Raw genomic sequence first — 16,449 nt, forward strand, 5'->3', positions numbered from 1 at the left:
AGCATCAGATTCCTAAGTAAAAACGTCAAACAGTTAAACCAACTGCTTAAAAAGAGTTTCTAAAGCGTTAAAAAAAAGAAAAAGTAATAGGTACATAACATGTTATATTTACCTGCTCTGTGCAATGTTTTTTCACAGAGCAACCCAGATCCTCTTCTTTTTGGGTCACCCGCTGGTGGTCCAGGCCACTTGCTATGGTGGCACTCGATCAGATGTGCTCCCGAGCCACACTCCTGTGGATGGAAATTGTCTGGCTTGGCCTTGCCCCCAGCTCTCTCCTCACTGGCTCTGATTGAGCCAATGGCCCCTGCTGATGTGTCAGTCAACAGAGACAGAGACCCCGGAGAGCCACAGCTCTGATGTACATCGCTGGATCAAGATGAGGCTCAGGTTAAATATTAAGAGGGGGGTGGGCTTGGGCTAGGAGGGGAGCTGCACCCAGAAGGTTTTTTTACCCTAATGCATTAAGGCAAAAATCCTTGAGCCTTTAGAACCACTTTAAATACTTTGTGCACACGCCAATAAGGATTTTGCATATGTACATCAAAATACCAGGATTCTTTGTTACTCATTGTAAAGTCCTTTCTCTGAGCTCATAGAAGGACGCAGCTCTTCATTGTTGACTGTAGGGTTATAGTACCAACTTCAGGGAGTAGGACAATAAAGATAACACAGCACTGCCTATTTGCAGTCCTAACTGGTAGCCAAACCCACCCATCTGTGATACAGATCAGTTAGACACAAAGCAGTACAAAAAAAAAAAAAAAAAAGGTACATGACAGAGGGGTTGGATGTGGTGTCCTTTAATGATCTCATAAAAAAGGATTTTATCGTGCATCAAAAAAAACAAAAAAACAAAAAAACAAAAAAAAAAAAAAAAAAACAGTTTTTCCTTAGATTCATTGACCGCTTTTCATTATTCTTGGCTACAGGGACGTTCCAAAGCAGTGCCTCATCAAGGGGTGGCGAACCAGGAGTAAAAACATGCAACGCACAACAGAATCCCCCAGAAGAGGAACCAGGAAACCCAACCTGCCCCTTGCAAAAACCATGTGGCCAAAACATGCATCCAAAAGATGCCCAAACATCAGGGGGTGTTCACGACCAGCTGCACCATGTCTGCAAAACAATCGATAAAGCCAATCCGAAGTAACCAGAATCTATTAAAACCAAGGGAGGAGAGTGAGAATGGTTTAAAAAGACTCCACAGCACCACCAGAGCATTCATCGCATCCGTCAGGTGATCCCTCATACTTGTCACAAATGTCAACACCTTTCTGTTGGGAACAGGACACCAGAAGATCTATTTCTGGGATGCCCTATCAAAGGCAAAGTTGATGATAAAAAATCTGGGTGCGGGGACTAATGTCCCTGGTCCAGACTTGGCGGTTGAGGTAGTCCACCTATCAATTTCCCAAGCCAGGAATGCCATGGGGTTTCGACAAAAAAAAAAAAAAGAAAAAAAAAAGGAAGATGAAGAAACCCCATACTTCTCTTTTAACCCATAAGGGGGCTGTTTGTAATCACCTCTGTGCAGTACCTGGAGCAATCCTGATGGAGAAAAGAGAGGATTAGCTCCTGAGTGGGTAAGGCTGGTGTGATCTCCCGTAACTTGAGAAGTATGTTTTTAAAAAAAACACACACATTATACTTACGTAGGTGGGTGCAGCTTCAATCCCAAGCTGCATCTAAAGCCACCCCCCCGCCCCCAAATAAGAACTGAGCGATCAACCACAACCACTGATCGCTCAGTCCTCCACACAGGCTCTGTTCTGCCCCTCCAGTGCTTGCAGGAGCATGGGGCTATGAAGGGGGACAGGAGTGCCTGGCTAAGTGCCAAGTGTCCCAGCAGCTCACCGAGAGGCTGAGCCAGCTGCCAGCCTAGGCATCTGGGTAGATCTCGACTGTAAAGCACTTGGACTGGCTGATTGACTGACCAGCCTGCTAACTATTGCTGAATACGGGTCACAGGAGTGCATAACGAACTGCACTCCTATGATCCACAGGAGAAATATAGCTTTGCACATAATTCTCTATTAACTCCAACCCTGCTCACTGGTCTAGGAATTTACTTTTTAATCTCTGACCAATTAGCAGGTGTTAGGAAATAGTATGACTAAACCAAGAATTAGGGACACTTTCGGGATGGCAGAGTTGTAAAAATAAACAGGAATGACTAAACAGACAAATACTTGATCGGGTAAACTGTAAACATACATACCCGTATATCAAATGTATATTATCCAGCAGTTTGTTGGGTTCTATTACACAGAGCAGGTGCTTAGTTTTCATGTGCAAGGTTAGTTTTGGTGGTCATACTGTATGCAGCTACACATTTTGCTTTAATTCTGTCAAGTAACTGTAATATACATTTTAATGGCTTCTTACCTGTTGATCTTCCTGGGACCTAGCAGAATCAACAACAACATTTTTCAAATTGGATATCCTCTCTTCCTTTTCTTTTTGAAGTTGTTGTATTACTGCCAGTAGTTCTTCGTTGGCCATTGCATGTGCTTTTGACACAGAAGATGCCTACAGAAATGTAAGTTTTTTGCCATTAAAAACAATAAACATTGAGTGTATTTCATGCACTCTTTCAAACCAAACAAACCTGGTTTTGCGAGGACTGACCACTCTTAAACAATTTACTTACCTCTAAGTTATCCAGTTGCTTTTTTAAATCCGTTATTTCCTTCCTGTATCTCTTCAGCAATGCTTGATCATCCAGGACCTCATTGACATGAGGCTTATTTTTAACATTTTTCGCAGCACTTGCAAACTGAGAGATAAAAAAAAAAAAAATGATATATATATATATATATATATATATACACACATACATACATATACACACACATACATATACACACACATACATCACTGAAGGCCGATTGAGGAGGACTGACTAGGTTTTATGCAGGAATGGCAAAACTCTGCCATCCAAAGGAGGGAAGCTTTACTATTAGTTAACTGCAGGAAGGTCACATAATGTTGGGGTGCTGTTTAAAGGCAGCATCTGATCCCTGGAGACCAGGACCACTGCACTTTGTGAGAGCAGCAGTTTGACCTACCTACAAACTACGAGACAAAACACATTTTGTTTTACTAGGGCTGGTTGTAACCTCTGTCAGGTTTTATTGCGGATAATCAATCACTTCCCATTACAGTGATAAGCGTTGGACTGTAGGACTTAAAGTGCATTTTCAGACAAAACCACATTTTAGTTTGAGTGGGGAAGCTTAACCACTTCCCACCCGGCCAATGCATATATACGGCCGGGTGGGAGCCGTCTACTCCTGATAGGACGTTCAGGAACGTCATTCAGGAGTAGCGGGATCGTGCCCGCGCAGCGGCGCGATCCCGATGTGCTTGTGTCACCCGGACACGGCACATCTCAGATCGGCAGGAGGGCTCTGTGATTGGCCCTCCTGATCACATGACGGCCGTGTCCAATCACGGCCGTCATGTGATGTAAACAAACAGCCGGTTGCTAGGCAATCGGCTCTCCTCTCCTCACACGGAAGTCACCGCTGAGGAGAGGAGAGCAGAACGCTGCAGCCGGCTGATGATCAGTGAGTATGGGCTGCTTTTTACAGCTTTTTACTCACCGATCATCAGTGTAGTGTAAACACACAACACACCACACAGTACAAACACAGTCCCCACATATGTCCCCAAATAATAAAAACACATGTCCCTAATAATAAAAACATGTCCCCCACATATGTCCCACTAAAATCACATGTCCCAATGATTATCTGCACACATATGTACGTGATCACCTGCACACATGTACATGATCATTTGCGTACATATGTCCGTGATCACACAAACCAATTATTATACACTTAACGGAATTTTTTTTACCAAAAACATGTAGCAGAATACATTTTGGCTTAAATTTATGACAAAAAATTAGATTTTATTGGATTTCTTTTCAAATAGAAAAAAGAAAATAGTTTTTTTTCCAAATTTCCGCTTTTTTTGCGCTTATATCGCAAAAAAAAAAAAAAAAACGGAGTCGTGAATAAATAACACCAAAATAAAGCTCTATTTGTGCGAACAAAATGATAACAATTTCATTTGGGTACAGTGTAGCATGACCGCGCAATTGTCATTGAAAGCGCTAGAGCGCTGAAAGCTGAAAATTGGGCTGGGAAGGAAGGGGGTGAAAGTGCCCTGTATTGTAGTGGTTAAGCACCCTTGTCAGTTTTATACTGCTATACAGGGCTCAGATAGTCACTCCGTCCTAACAAAGTTTTAGCAGACAGTAAGGGAAACTATCCAAAAGGAATAAGAAAAAAAATAAAAATAAATAAAAAATGGTCCTTCTGATTTTTTTTTTTCCAATTGCTTTCTTGTTGTAGATTTTTCCTTATGTCCTCCCTATGGGACAGGAAGGGACATGCAATCTTTTTATGGGGATCTCCAAATCGCTGTAAAGAGGACAAACTCTACGAAAACTACAACAGTTTTTACACACACGGTTTTTATACCTAGCAATAAGAGTGACTAGCTAACTAGACAAAGTGCTTAGTTGCAATATGAAGGCAGAGCTGCAGTGATGACCATTAATTTAGCAATATAAAGATATGCATAAATAGAACTGTGCCTGAGACTACTACAGTTTAGAAGGGCTACATTTCTCACTGGTCAATAAACAGATTAACTTTGGATTTTCCCCTTCACACAGCCACAGCATGATTGTTGCTAAGAACACAAGCCCAGCATACTTTATATAGCTCTCATCCCCAGAGCTTGACTCAATGGAACACACCCATGAACAAAAACTTTTGTTCTACAAAAATCTGCTCTTAAAATAGACTGATCCATGCTGCTCCCCTTCACGCGGTCACAACAGGTTTGTCACTGGAGAGCCACTGCAACCGCATACCCAACATACTTCCACCTGGCCCCTTTCTCCCAGCTCATGTCCCCATGGATCGTAATCCTTGTCTGACAAATCCAACCCAGGGACAGATAGACCTGCATATATACTAAAAGAAAAATGGTCTTCATGCATTCCCGGCGGAGGGAGACTCTCCCTGGAAGACTCTCCCTGGGAGAAGTCACTATTGGAAGTGAGCCGAGTTCTGTAATGTAACTCAGCGTAGTTTCGCCCCACACACCAAAGCTCACAACCTGAAATGGAACGAACTCTCCACTGTTGTGCTGACTGTGTCACATACAATTAACAATACATAAATTAGCCTCAGTGAATACCTTTATAATCCTCCTGTTGCTAAACCTATTTTCCACAGGTTGGACATTGTTTAAGCCATGTTGGCAGTTAGGGATACATGCCCGCACCAGTTTGGTAATGTGTATGGCGGGGAGGGGGGTACTAGAATGTTGAGACAGGTTATCTTGATATGTACTAACCAAATGTTCCCATTACCATATGACAGTTGTATTGTACCCTTAGAAACTGCTTCTCCCTTGAGAATGTATACCATTGTGTTAACGATTTGGGGTTGTCTGAATCCTGGAGCTCACCACTAATGCTACCTCCCCCAATGGCCAACTTAAAGCTACTCACATAGAAGATCCATGGAGTCAGAGACCCGATTAAGAGGTCAGCCGTATTCACGGGGCTTAAAAAACAAAGGGCGGATGTTGTGGTTTTAGTGGAAACCCATGCCAAGGGCCTCACACAGAGCACTTAAATGGCCATGGATAGGGTGGGCTTTCCATTCTGTCCACACCATGCATTCCAGAGGGGTGTCAATTTTAATCGCTAAAGCCACACATTTCGAGCTCCAGGGTTCGGAAATCCACCCACTGGGTAAATATCTGTGTTCTTAAAGGTAAAGTTACATGGGGAGTTGATACTCCTATTGGCATTCTATGTCTCGCCACCATTCAACTACATGGTGCTCACTGCTGGGTTTGACTTCATGGCTCTGTAGCCTAATGTCCCAGCTATATGGCTGGGAGATTTTAATAATGTTTTAGACCCAGTTAGGGATAGAATGAGTAGTTTGGCACCTTTACCAGCTTTACCCTCACTCAAGATTTGCTAGACTGAGCGTTTTGATACGTGGAGAGCCAGGAAGCCTTTCGCCAGACCCTTTTCTTGCTTCTCCATGTCTCATCATGCTATGTCCTGTATAGATCTTATCCTATCCAAAACACTTCTCCCCAGACAGACGCAGGGATTTTCTCCTAGATCACTGCTACTACTGGGTCACACGCTCATGTGGTCACCCGCCAGCTACATATCGGTTAAATCCCTTCTGGCTGACACTGCTCCCAGAGAATGAGAACCTCCCAGCAGAGTGGGAACAATATTTTATGACAAATGAGGGATCTGCCTCAGTTCAGACAGTGTGGGAAATGTTCAAAAAGCACGCCCGTATGACTCTCACTCTAGATGAACATCAGCGTTAGCCATTGACAGGGCGGAGAACAGCCTACACGCAGCAGAGAAGGCGTTTCTTGATGACCCCACAGTAGACAGAGCAAACAGCCTTAAAAACTGTGCTTGAGGGCGCTGAATCAACTGCATTATGAAAAGTCTAGACGTAAAATCTTCTTTCACAAACAGAGCATTTTAGCATGGGGGGGGGGGAAAAAAAAAAAAGGTCAGCCTCGATCCTCCTCTTCTCAGGTCCCCTGCCAGCACTCCTGGCCCCTCCCTCTTACAGAGTGCCCACATAGCAAGCCGCTTACGTTGTCCATAACAAAGGACTTGACAAATCGGATTCGAATCTAGGATTTTTTTTTTAACAAAGCTTTATTTTCAACTACAAAACCCATTCTCTTATGTAGCCCTGATGTGCATCTTTACAAATGCACGACCTGGGTTTACACACAGTTATGCCTCACAGATTTTGCCTATTAACCTTCTTAGGATCCCTAAGAACTTAGTCTGCAGTCTATCCCTCACTGCTAAAAACGAGTAGAACATGTAACCGAAAAGGTGAACTTATCCTTTAACCCTTTTGCTGCCATAGCAGTTTTTTTGCACACGTTTAAAAAAACATTTTAGGCCTGAAGATTACATAAAACCCTCAAAACATTATATAGTTTCTGAAAGCAGACACCCAGAGCAGGGGTCTCCAAACTTTTTAGCCCAAGGGCCACATTGTAGATTTTTTTTTAAATAAATAAATAAATAAAAATTGAAAAACTCGTCAGAGCCTTTCTGCACGTCTGTGTACCCCACCCTGATTACATCCCCAGATAACGATAGAGGTAGTTCAAATTTTTGGTCTCACAATATTACCGCATCCCTGGGCTAACAAAAGCCCAGGGACCAAGACGCAATTGCAGTGTCCAAATTGGGCCCAATTAGCCATTTTCCCTCACCGGTGTCATGTGACTCGTTAGTGTTACAAGGTCTCAGGAGTGAATGGGGATCATTCTCACTCTCTCATACTGGTCACTGGAAGTTAAACAAGAAGATTGCCAAGACCCTGAAGCTGAGCTGCAGCATGGTGGCCAAGACCACACAGTGATTTAACAGGTCAGGTTCCACTCAGAACAGGCCTCGCCATGGTCGACCAAAGAGTTGACTGCACATGCGCAGCATCATATCCAGAGGCTGTCTTTGGGAAATAGACATGAGTGCTGCCAGCATTGATGCAGAGGTTGAAGGAATAGGTCAGCCTGTCAGTGCTCAGACCATACACTGCATCAAATTGGTCTGCATGGCTGTTGTCTCAAAAGGAAGCCTCTTCTAAAGATGATGCACAAGAAAACCCACAGTTTGCTGAAGACAAGCAGACTAAGGACATGGATTACAAACCATGTCCTGTGGCCTGATGAGACCTAGAGAAACTTTTTGGTTCATATGGTGTCAAGTGTGTGTGATAACATAACAACCCAAAACTCACCTCTAAGACGACCACTGCCTTGCTAAAGTAGCTTAGGGTAAAAATGATGGACTGGCCAAGCATATCTCCAGCCCTAAACCCTATTGAACATCTGTGGGGCATCCTCAGAACAGAAGGTGGAGGACCGCAAGGTTTCGAACATCTACCAACTCTATGATATCATCATGGAGGAGTGGAAGAGCAACTGTTTTTTTTCAAATTTTTTGACATTTGCAATTTAAAATATTTTTTGATCATGAAGTTTTTGATATACATTTTGTATGCACATTATTTAATGAGACACAGCCCTGCACTATTTAGAAAACAATACAAGCTGTACACTCACTACTTTACATTGTAGCAAAGTGTAATTTCTTCAGTGCTGTCACATGAAAAGATAATAAAATATTTACCAAAATGTGAGGGGTGTACTCACTTTTGTGAAAAAAAAAAAATTAATTATATAGATTATATTATAATATATATATATATATATATATATATATATATATATATATATATATATATATATATATATATATATATATATATATATATATATATATCTCAACAATTGCATTTGGGAGAGGCCCCTTTGGACTTTTTATATGGCACTCCTCATAACCGTACACTAAAGGTGGTACCACACGGATCCCCAGCTCAGGCGTCAAATCGCATCTACAAAAGGTGCCAGATAAGTGTCGCAGAAGAAGATTTATACCATATAAAGGGAAAAGAGAAATTATTTTTGATAAATAAAATGAATCCCTAAATGCACAACTATATAACCATTTAGTGTATAGGGTTGCAGCTTCAATACAAGGGGGTCTGCCACATGTTTAAACATTCCCCAATATATTTTGTATGAAGAGAAAGAAGGTAATGAGGATGGTAGTAATAATATATCCAAAGTATTACCTTTAAATTCACAGAGATGTGGACGTCGGGACATCAGCCGGCATAGTTGTGCATTTAGGGATTAATTTATTTATCAAAAATAATTTCTCTTTTCCCGTTATATAATTGTATTCACAATATGAATCTTCTTCTGCGGCACTTATCTGGCGTCTTTTGTAGATGCGATTTGACGCCTGAGCTGGGGATCCATGTGGTACCACCTTTAGTGTACGGTTATGAGGAGCCGTGCGACCAACATTTACTGTATTATCTGCATTATTGTTTTTATCATTTCCAATGAGTCTGATATGCGAGTACCTTTGAGGTAAAAAACTGTTTTATAATGGATTGTGCATTTTTTTTCTGATATTTCTATATATCATAATGATGCCACTATTATACCATTTCTCATTTTTACAGATAAGAAAACAATATCCCAACCTTTCTTCATAATAAACCACCCCTGAAGAAGGAAAATGCACAATAATGCAATAACTTCCGAAACATGTTGGGTTTATGGTTGAATATACAATTTGCTGACCTTACTGTTGTGGATGGCACTTTGGAATTGCAAGCTTGGTTTAATTTTTGATACTTTAGGTCTACTCATTGATGTATTATTGCAATTTATGATTGTTGGATATTTGTATGCTATATGCACGGTTTACTTTTTTTTTTTATTGTGTATAATAAAGTTGGCAGTAAATATGCCTTTTAATTCATTATCTGATTTATATATACTCTCCTTATTCTACCATATAAAAAGTCCAAAGAGGCATCTCCCAAATGCAATAGTGTGTGTATACATAAAGGCAGGCACACATAATTTATATATATATATATATATATATATATATATATATATATATATATATATACACACACACACATACACATATATATATATATATATATATATACACACACATACACATATATATATATATATATATATATATATATATATATATATATATATACACACACACACACATACACATATATATATATATATATATATACATACATACATACATACATACATACATACATACACACACATACATACACACATACATACACTTTAACATAAACCTTTCATCTTTTTTGGACTTATTGTATATGTATTGGGACATTTAAGTGATTTCATGTGGAGTTAGTGAATAGAGGTTGTGCCACTTTTTTTCTATACATTACTTTTAAGGGGTGAAGTGAAACCACTTTACTGTGTAAGCTTTGTGCATAGAATACAATCACTTTAACTACATTTTGTTTTTGTTAAGACAACTGCGCCGATTGGTTTTGTGTGTTTCGCTTGTTATTTTTGTTTTATCACATTTTTGTTTTACTTTTGTTAGCTTAATCTAGCTTAAACCCTTTAATTACAGGGAAAAATTGCCCCAGTGAGCCACAGACAGTTACAATCTGAGAAATTCTAACACTTGCCCTAAATGAAGCAGTTTTGAGTAAAATAGGGTTTATGGAGCTATGTTGATATGACTTGCCTAACTGAGGTGATGTAAAACATATTGCTTTCGATCATTTGTTTTATAAATCTTTAATTAGAAGAAGAATTTAATCAGCCCCTGAATGTTAATTACCTGGAGTGTGCTCAATGTTTCCTCAAAGGAAACAGATGTAATAGTACAGATTATTACTGTCTTTGTATTTCCACCCAGAGAATTCTGAAGAATCCTTGTTAGCTTGCTGTCTCTGTAGTTGATAAATGCTCTGAATACAGAAAGGAGAGACAAATATGCACCAATGTGTTATTAAAAACATAAGAAATACTCAACTTGCATGCAAGAATAACATACTATCCACGTACAGAACTTACCCAGGCTGATCATCACTAAGTTTCTTAATGACTTGCCCAAGTATAAACAAACTGCGGTTAATATTGCACCCTTCTTTTAACCGTACACCTGCAGAATACATAAAATACAGGCATAGCACAAATTGTCCAAGCGTACACCTCTTATACATTCTTTCAATCCAAAAACATTACCTTCTGCCCCAGTTTGACTTGCTCTTTCACTGCCAGCCAAATCAACAAGATTCTGAGGGGGAAAACAAAAAACAAAACATATACATATATTACATATACACACACACAATATATCCATTGATCTATATATACCTGGTTACAGGCATGTACCATCAGGCGATTGGACACTGGCGAAAATTATCAAGCAACACTATGTGAACCTTCCACTCAAAAAAAGAAAACCGCATCAGCAGAATTTTTGAAAGCTATCTGGTAAATCTTTGAAAAGTATGAACAGAAGACCTAATGGCAGCCTTAAACAGCTGAGATACAGGCTTGGTGCCAAAATGGTGCGGAAAACGTCATAAAAGCACAGGAGGAGGTTTGTCTTTGAAAACGTAAGCTCTTGCAATCAGATTCCTTAGCCTTCAATAGATAGTGGAATTTGAAGCAGGGCATCCCTTGATAGGTCCCAAGGCAAGACATACAGGGAACTCATTCGTATGAAGGAAGCATTAGCCTTGAGGTATAGGTTAATGGCTCTGACCATGTTCAGGCAACAGAGAAAGATTTTCTCCAAGACAACTTTGTCTTTGTGAAGTATGGGGAAAGGTTCTCTGCAGGAGAGCACCTTCAGTTCAGAAACATTTCTGACACATGATAGAGACAAAAAAGGATACCCTTTACAAGAGAGATCCTAAAGGAATATCCCTGATAGGTTCAAAGGGTGGTTTGCAGAACAGAAATATTAGGCTGAGACTTGACCTTTGAGAGTGCTTAAAAAGGAGTTATAAAAGGCAGAAAGTTTTTTATTTTTATATCTTAATGCATTCTATACATAAAAAAAAAAAAAAAAAAAAAAAAACAACAACACCACCACCACACACTTGTGTGTAGCAGCCTCCCCAGCACCCCCTAATTACCAAAAAAAAAAAAAAAAAAAAAAAAAAACAACAACACACAACATACCAAAACAATCACTTTAAGGCCAAGACCGTTTGTAGGAATGCCAGACTGCAAGGCACAGGAGTAATCTCTAGGACTTAAGTGCCTGCGTTCACACCAGGCAAAAAATGATTTGCAGGTATGGCAATAGATTTTCCTGGAAGAGGCTTTCCTTGATTTAAGCAAGGGAAGAATAAGACTCAAACCCCTCTATCCTTTAGGACTGAAACTGGAGGAAAGGAGTCACCCATTTTTAGCCTATCAGGATGAAGGGCCAATTCCCGTTGATCCAAGCATTGGCAGATGAGGCAATTTATCAAATTGTCCACCCCTGATATGTGGGCCGCAGAGATCACAAGACAGTGAGCTTCTGTCCATGAGATCTGATTTTCTTCCTTCAAGGCAGCCGGACTCCTGGTGTCCCATTGGCGGTTGATGTAGGCCACCGCCGTGGCAATGTTTTACTGGTTGCCCCTTTAGAAGGGAAGTCCATTGCTTCAGGGTCAACCCGACTGCTCTGAGCACCGAGAAATTGATGGAGAGCTTGTTTTCCCCCAGTGACCATGTCCTTTGGACTGTCAGGGATTGAATACTCCCTTCCAGCCTAAGAGACTTGCATCGGTTGCAAAAACCTTCCAGTGATAGGGATGGGTGGTGATCCACCACAGCAGGGAATTCCTTGCTTGGCTGGACAGGCATGAGCAAAATTGAGAAGAGACTGCTTTTTCCATGTCGACATGGAGAGTTCTTGAATGGAATTAGGTGAACAGTAGTGCCTTGAAAGATACTACCATTAGGCCTAGAACTCCCATAGAGACTCTCAGTGTAGGTTGTCCATTTGAGTATATGCTCAGAGAACTTTCTTGTAGAAGTGAGCTGCGATAAATTTTATCACAGCAAGTTGTACAGAATCGCATGTCACTGTACAGCAGTGCATCTCGCTGCTCTACAGTAACATGAATGTAACATGAATAAAGTATACTTTTGTACACTTCACATAAAGTTTAGTATTAAAACTGCAGTTGTAACAGACAGCTGCCAGAGAGGTAAAGCGCTGAGGTTTACTCTATGGTAACTGTCAGTTCAGTGTGAACAGCCCTTAGGCTGCATTCACACCTGAGCGTAGTGTTTTCAAGCATTTTTTTGCGGCGTTTACCGCGATTTTGTGCAGGGCAAAAGGTCACCAATGTTAAAAGAAAAACGCCCAAATCTGCTCAATTCGAGCGACAAAAAAGGGTCCGGAACTTGTTTGAGCTTCAGGCGTTCGGCTTCAGGCGAAATGTAGTGGAGATGTGAACCATCTCCATTGAGAATAGAATTTTTCCCCTCTTGCGTTTTGTAGCTTCAGGCTTCAAGCTACAAAACGCTCAGGTGTGAATGGGGTCTTAAAGTGCTTCTAACACTACAACATTGTCTAAGATCCACTGCATGTGCATTGTTTTTTGTATCTCTGGTCTAAAAACAAAACAAAAACAAAACAAAAAAAATAATAAAAACACAGAATTAGATTCATAGGAAAACGGTTTCTAAATAAATAAAAAAAGTACCATAATTTGTGACTAATCATGCAGGTTAGCTGATCCAGTGCCCTGGCTGCATTGTAGGAACAGAACATACAAATTGTTTTCTGTGCGTCCTTGCAGTGACCAGCGTTTTACAATGCATTAAAATGCTTGTCACCGCTCAGTGTGAACTGACCCCAAAAAGGTAGATGTGGCCAATTTCTCCTTGCAGCAGCAGGCTTTACCTGATACAATAGGAAGATAAGCTAATGATGTGTGCATGGGGTTACAAATATTTTGAGATTACTTTTATTGTACAAAACAAAAATTCCAGAACAAGACACTTGGTGAAAATAAATGGCAAAGGTTTAAAATAACTCACCAGGTGGGAAACCATAACTGCTCCCTCACAGCTCTCCGAATTGCCAGGGTCATTGCTCTCTCTGCTTTCAACAATCTGTCGAAAGGGAGAAAAAAAAAAAAAAATGTATAGGCATACTTTGAAGGTTTAAGTTCATTCATTAATGGTTTTATTTCTACTACTATATTATTCCGTATTAATCATGTATATAGAGTCATATTTTACAGTTCTTCACAGTGCTTAAGTGAAACTAAAGTGTGAATACTTACTTGTCCAATGGTCCCTTGCCTGCATCCAAGCCTCTTCATTAGTCGGCGGGGGATGACAGCGATCCCAGCACTGTAAGCTGAGCATGCGCAGCTTAATTTAAAGTGCCAAAGACAGCAAGTAGGTAGGGGCATTTTATTACATAAGAGACAGTGCATGTGCCTTCTGCAATAAAAGCCTGCCTGCTCTTAGAGCAAAACTTTTAAGTATCCCATTTAAAAAAAAGGCAAAGAAACAATATAATGAACTTACCATTCTAAAAATTGTATGAGACCGGCTACTGTGTTCATTCATTTTTGTCTCCCCATAATGTCTGGTTTCTGCAAAAAAAAAAAAAAAATTATATATATATGAATTTCCAGAGTTAAAAATGACATTTCAAACAAAAGTTTTTTTTTCCAGTTTTTTTAACGTGGGGAAACGCTTGGTTTATCTGTTGAGGTTTTATTTGCTTTATGCATTTCACTTCTGGTGGATTTCCCCTACAAGCTGACCTATTCGTTAGCAAGACACCTAAAGAAGGGAAGTCCTTTAATAAAGCACATCCGCAACAACTGGAGTGGTTTAGAACGGGAAGGGTTAATACAAACTTGCTTCTTGGGGAGGTTCCCAATAGAAGGTGTGGGAACATATTCCCAGTGAAAGCCAAGCAGCCAAATAAGCCTGACAAATGTTTTAACTGTTCTCTGCATCATAAAAAAAAAAAAAAAAAAAAAAAAATTTGTAAACGACCACCTTGCAAAACAGCCCATTCACTTTATAAAAAAAAAACAAACAAGAGGCAAAACATTTATGTGTAGATATAAAAAAAGGGGGGGGGGGGGGGGGGGTTATAATGTTTTATTTTTTTTTTTTTTTTTTTTTTAGAAGTGATCACATTTCCTCTGCCCTCTGCAATCTCAGCTGCATAAGAGCTGTGGGGGGCGAGGGGAAGCAACAGTACATTGAGCAGGGTTGGCAACCCCCGGCATGGGTGGCATGTCAAAGCGATCCTGGGAGATAAAAGGGGAAAAGCAGTGCAGTTTGTTCCCGCCCACCTCGCCACTATGTATCTGTGCAGCGAGGCAGTTAGATTCCCTGGGGCCAGACAGCATAGTGGTAATTATCCACTTTTTTTCCTCTGTGGCAGCGGGAGTCTTATCAGCTGGATCATGGCCAGGCTTTTGTTTTCTGAGTATGCACCTGTCGTCTCTGAGCACTCCTCTCACTAAGTAACCACATGACTGGCTCAAACAAGACTAGGGATGAGCTCAGGCGTGTTCGCATGGAACACGTGCAGAGCCCGACAGGAAGTCGGCTCAGTACTGCGCTAATCACAGGCAGTGAGACATTGCCCGATATCTGCAGCCGCACATCGTGGCAATGTCTCACTGCCTGTGATTAGCGCAGCACTGCGCCCACTTCCTGGCGGGCCCTGCACGTGTTCCATGCGAACACGCCTGAGCTCATCCCTACTCAAGACATGTTGGCTGTGAATGGGGTATTTAACAGGCTGTGTAAGAATATTACAGGCTTTGTAGGTACTACTAAAAGTAGCACTCTTTTATATCTGCCCCTGTGGACAAAGTGCTCCCTCTGACACACACGAGTGGCTAGCTGCAATACCTTTTGTGTGTTCTGAAGCTGCAGAAATTGGGGTGGGAGTGTCATGACAAGCCTGATCATTATATGAGAGCTGTGTACCCAGCACAACTAGAGAACTGGGCTGAGTACCCAGCACAGCTAGAGAACTGACCGGTGTGTTCAAACTACTTAGTGTGGTCAGTTTTTAAATAGGAAAGCAGAGGGACTGGCAGAAACACTAGGGATTTTCAGGGAGCAATACAAAGAGAACAGGATGCTTTTTCTACAAGTACATGGTACAGCTGGCACATATCAACAATCTAAAATGCTGGGGTAACAAACACTGGACGTGGTTTGCCCCACAGTCGACATTTGAGCTCTTGAACCTCTTACAGTTTTTAGTTTTGGATAGATTAGGGAGACGTTAGTTTTAGCCTATGTACCGTTGGCATTTCCCATCACTTCTTGTCCTGGAAATGCAACAGAAAGCGAGTTGAAATCTCTCTAAAGTGGGGAAAAACACCCCTAGACAACTGTCACCAGAACAAGTTTGCCACATTGGAAAATTCCCCCTCATATCCTGTAACCGAGAGAACAAACCAGGATTTTGTATTACCCCCTTTCTCTCATTCTCCCCCCCCCCCCCCCCAAGGAATAGCAGGGAGGATAAATCAGCTGAAACACAGCTGAGGAATTATTAAATGAAAAATTGCTGCTACTAAGTGCGTGAAACTGCTGTACTAAAAATTTACAGAAACATTTCTTACTTTCACCCTTTTTGATCCATTCCATGACATGTTCAGGACACGTCACCAGCTCTTCATTCAGGTCAGCAACATACACATTTCGCTTTACATAGAAGGAAAAAAACAAAACAAAAAAACAAACACCTCATTAGGCCAGTTTTCTGCCTTTATCACATTTATATTTTTTTATACAGATTTGTTTTTTCGAGGATATTAAAAACGGAAAAGAAAGGTTATCCAGCCAACACGTTCTCTTTGTTTCAGAAGACATCCCAAGACAAATCTGGTTGAGATTTTAAATAAATATATATTAATTTTTTTCCCCAAACTTGTGGTTTACAAGATAAAATAATTTACAAGATAA

The 16,449-nt window shown here is 40.7% G+C and overlaps 1 protein-coding gene across 5 annotated transcripts in view; it reads right to left on the bottom strand.

The window, feature by feature from the left end:
• Positions 1–16,449, bottom strand: part of CENPE (centromere protein E) — a 151,581-nt gene that overhangs the window by 106,319 nt on the left and 28,813 nt on the right. For all 5 annotated transcript variants that reach the window (XM_077476655.1, XM_077476653.1, XM_077476656.1 and 2 more), the window contains exons 6-13: positions 16,107–16,188; positions 14,029–14,096; positions 13,531–13,605; positions 10,723–10,774; positions 10,552–10,639; positions 10,316–10,445; positions 2,654–2,779; positions 2,389–2,532 (exon numbers count right to left, since the gene is read on the bottom strand). In XM_077476655.1, the coding sequence (XP_077332781.1) occupies positions 2,389–2,532; positions 2,654–2,779; positions 10,316–10,445; positions 10,552–10,639; positions 10,723–10,774; positions 13,531–13,605; positions 14,029–14,096; positions 16,107–16,188 (765 nt within the window). The remainder of the gene's footprint in view (positions 1–2,388; positions 2,533–2,653; positions 2,780–10,315; positions 10,446–10,551; positions 10,640–10,722; positions 10,775–13,530; positions 13,606–14,028; positions 14,097–16,106; positions 16,189–16,449) is intronic.

Source organism: Lithobates pipiens, unplaced genomic scaffold, assembly GCF_037356315.1.
Source record: "Lithobates pipiens isolate NorthernLeopardFrog02 unplaced genomic scaffold, aLitPip1_a1.2 Scaffold_13, whole genome shotgun sequence".
In the NCBI taxonomy this organism is placed as follows: Eukaryota; Metazoa; Chordata; class Amphibia; order Anura; family Ranidae; genus Lithobates; species Lithobates pipiens.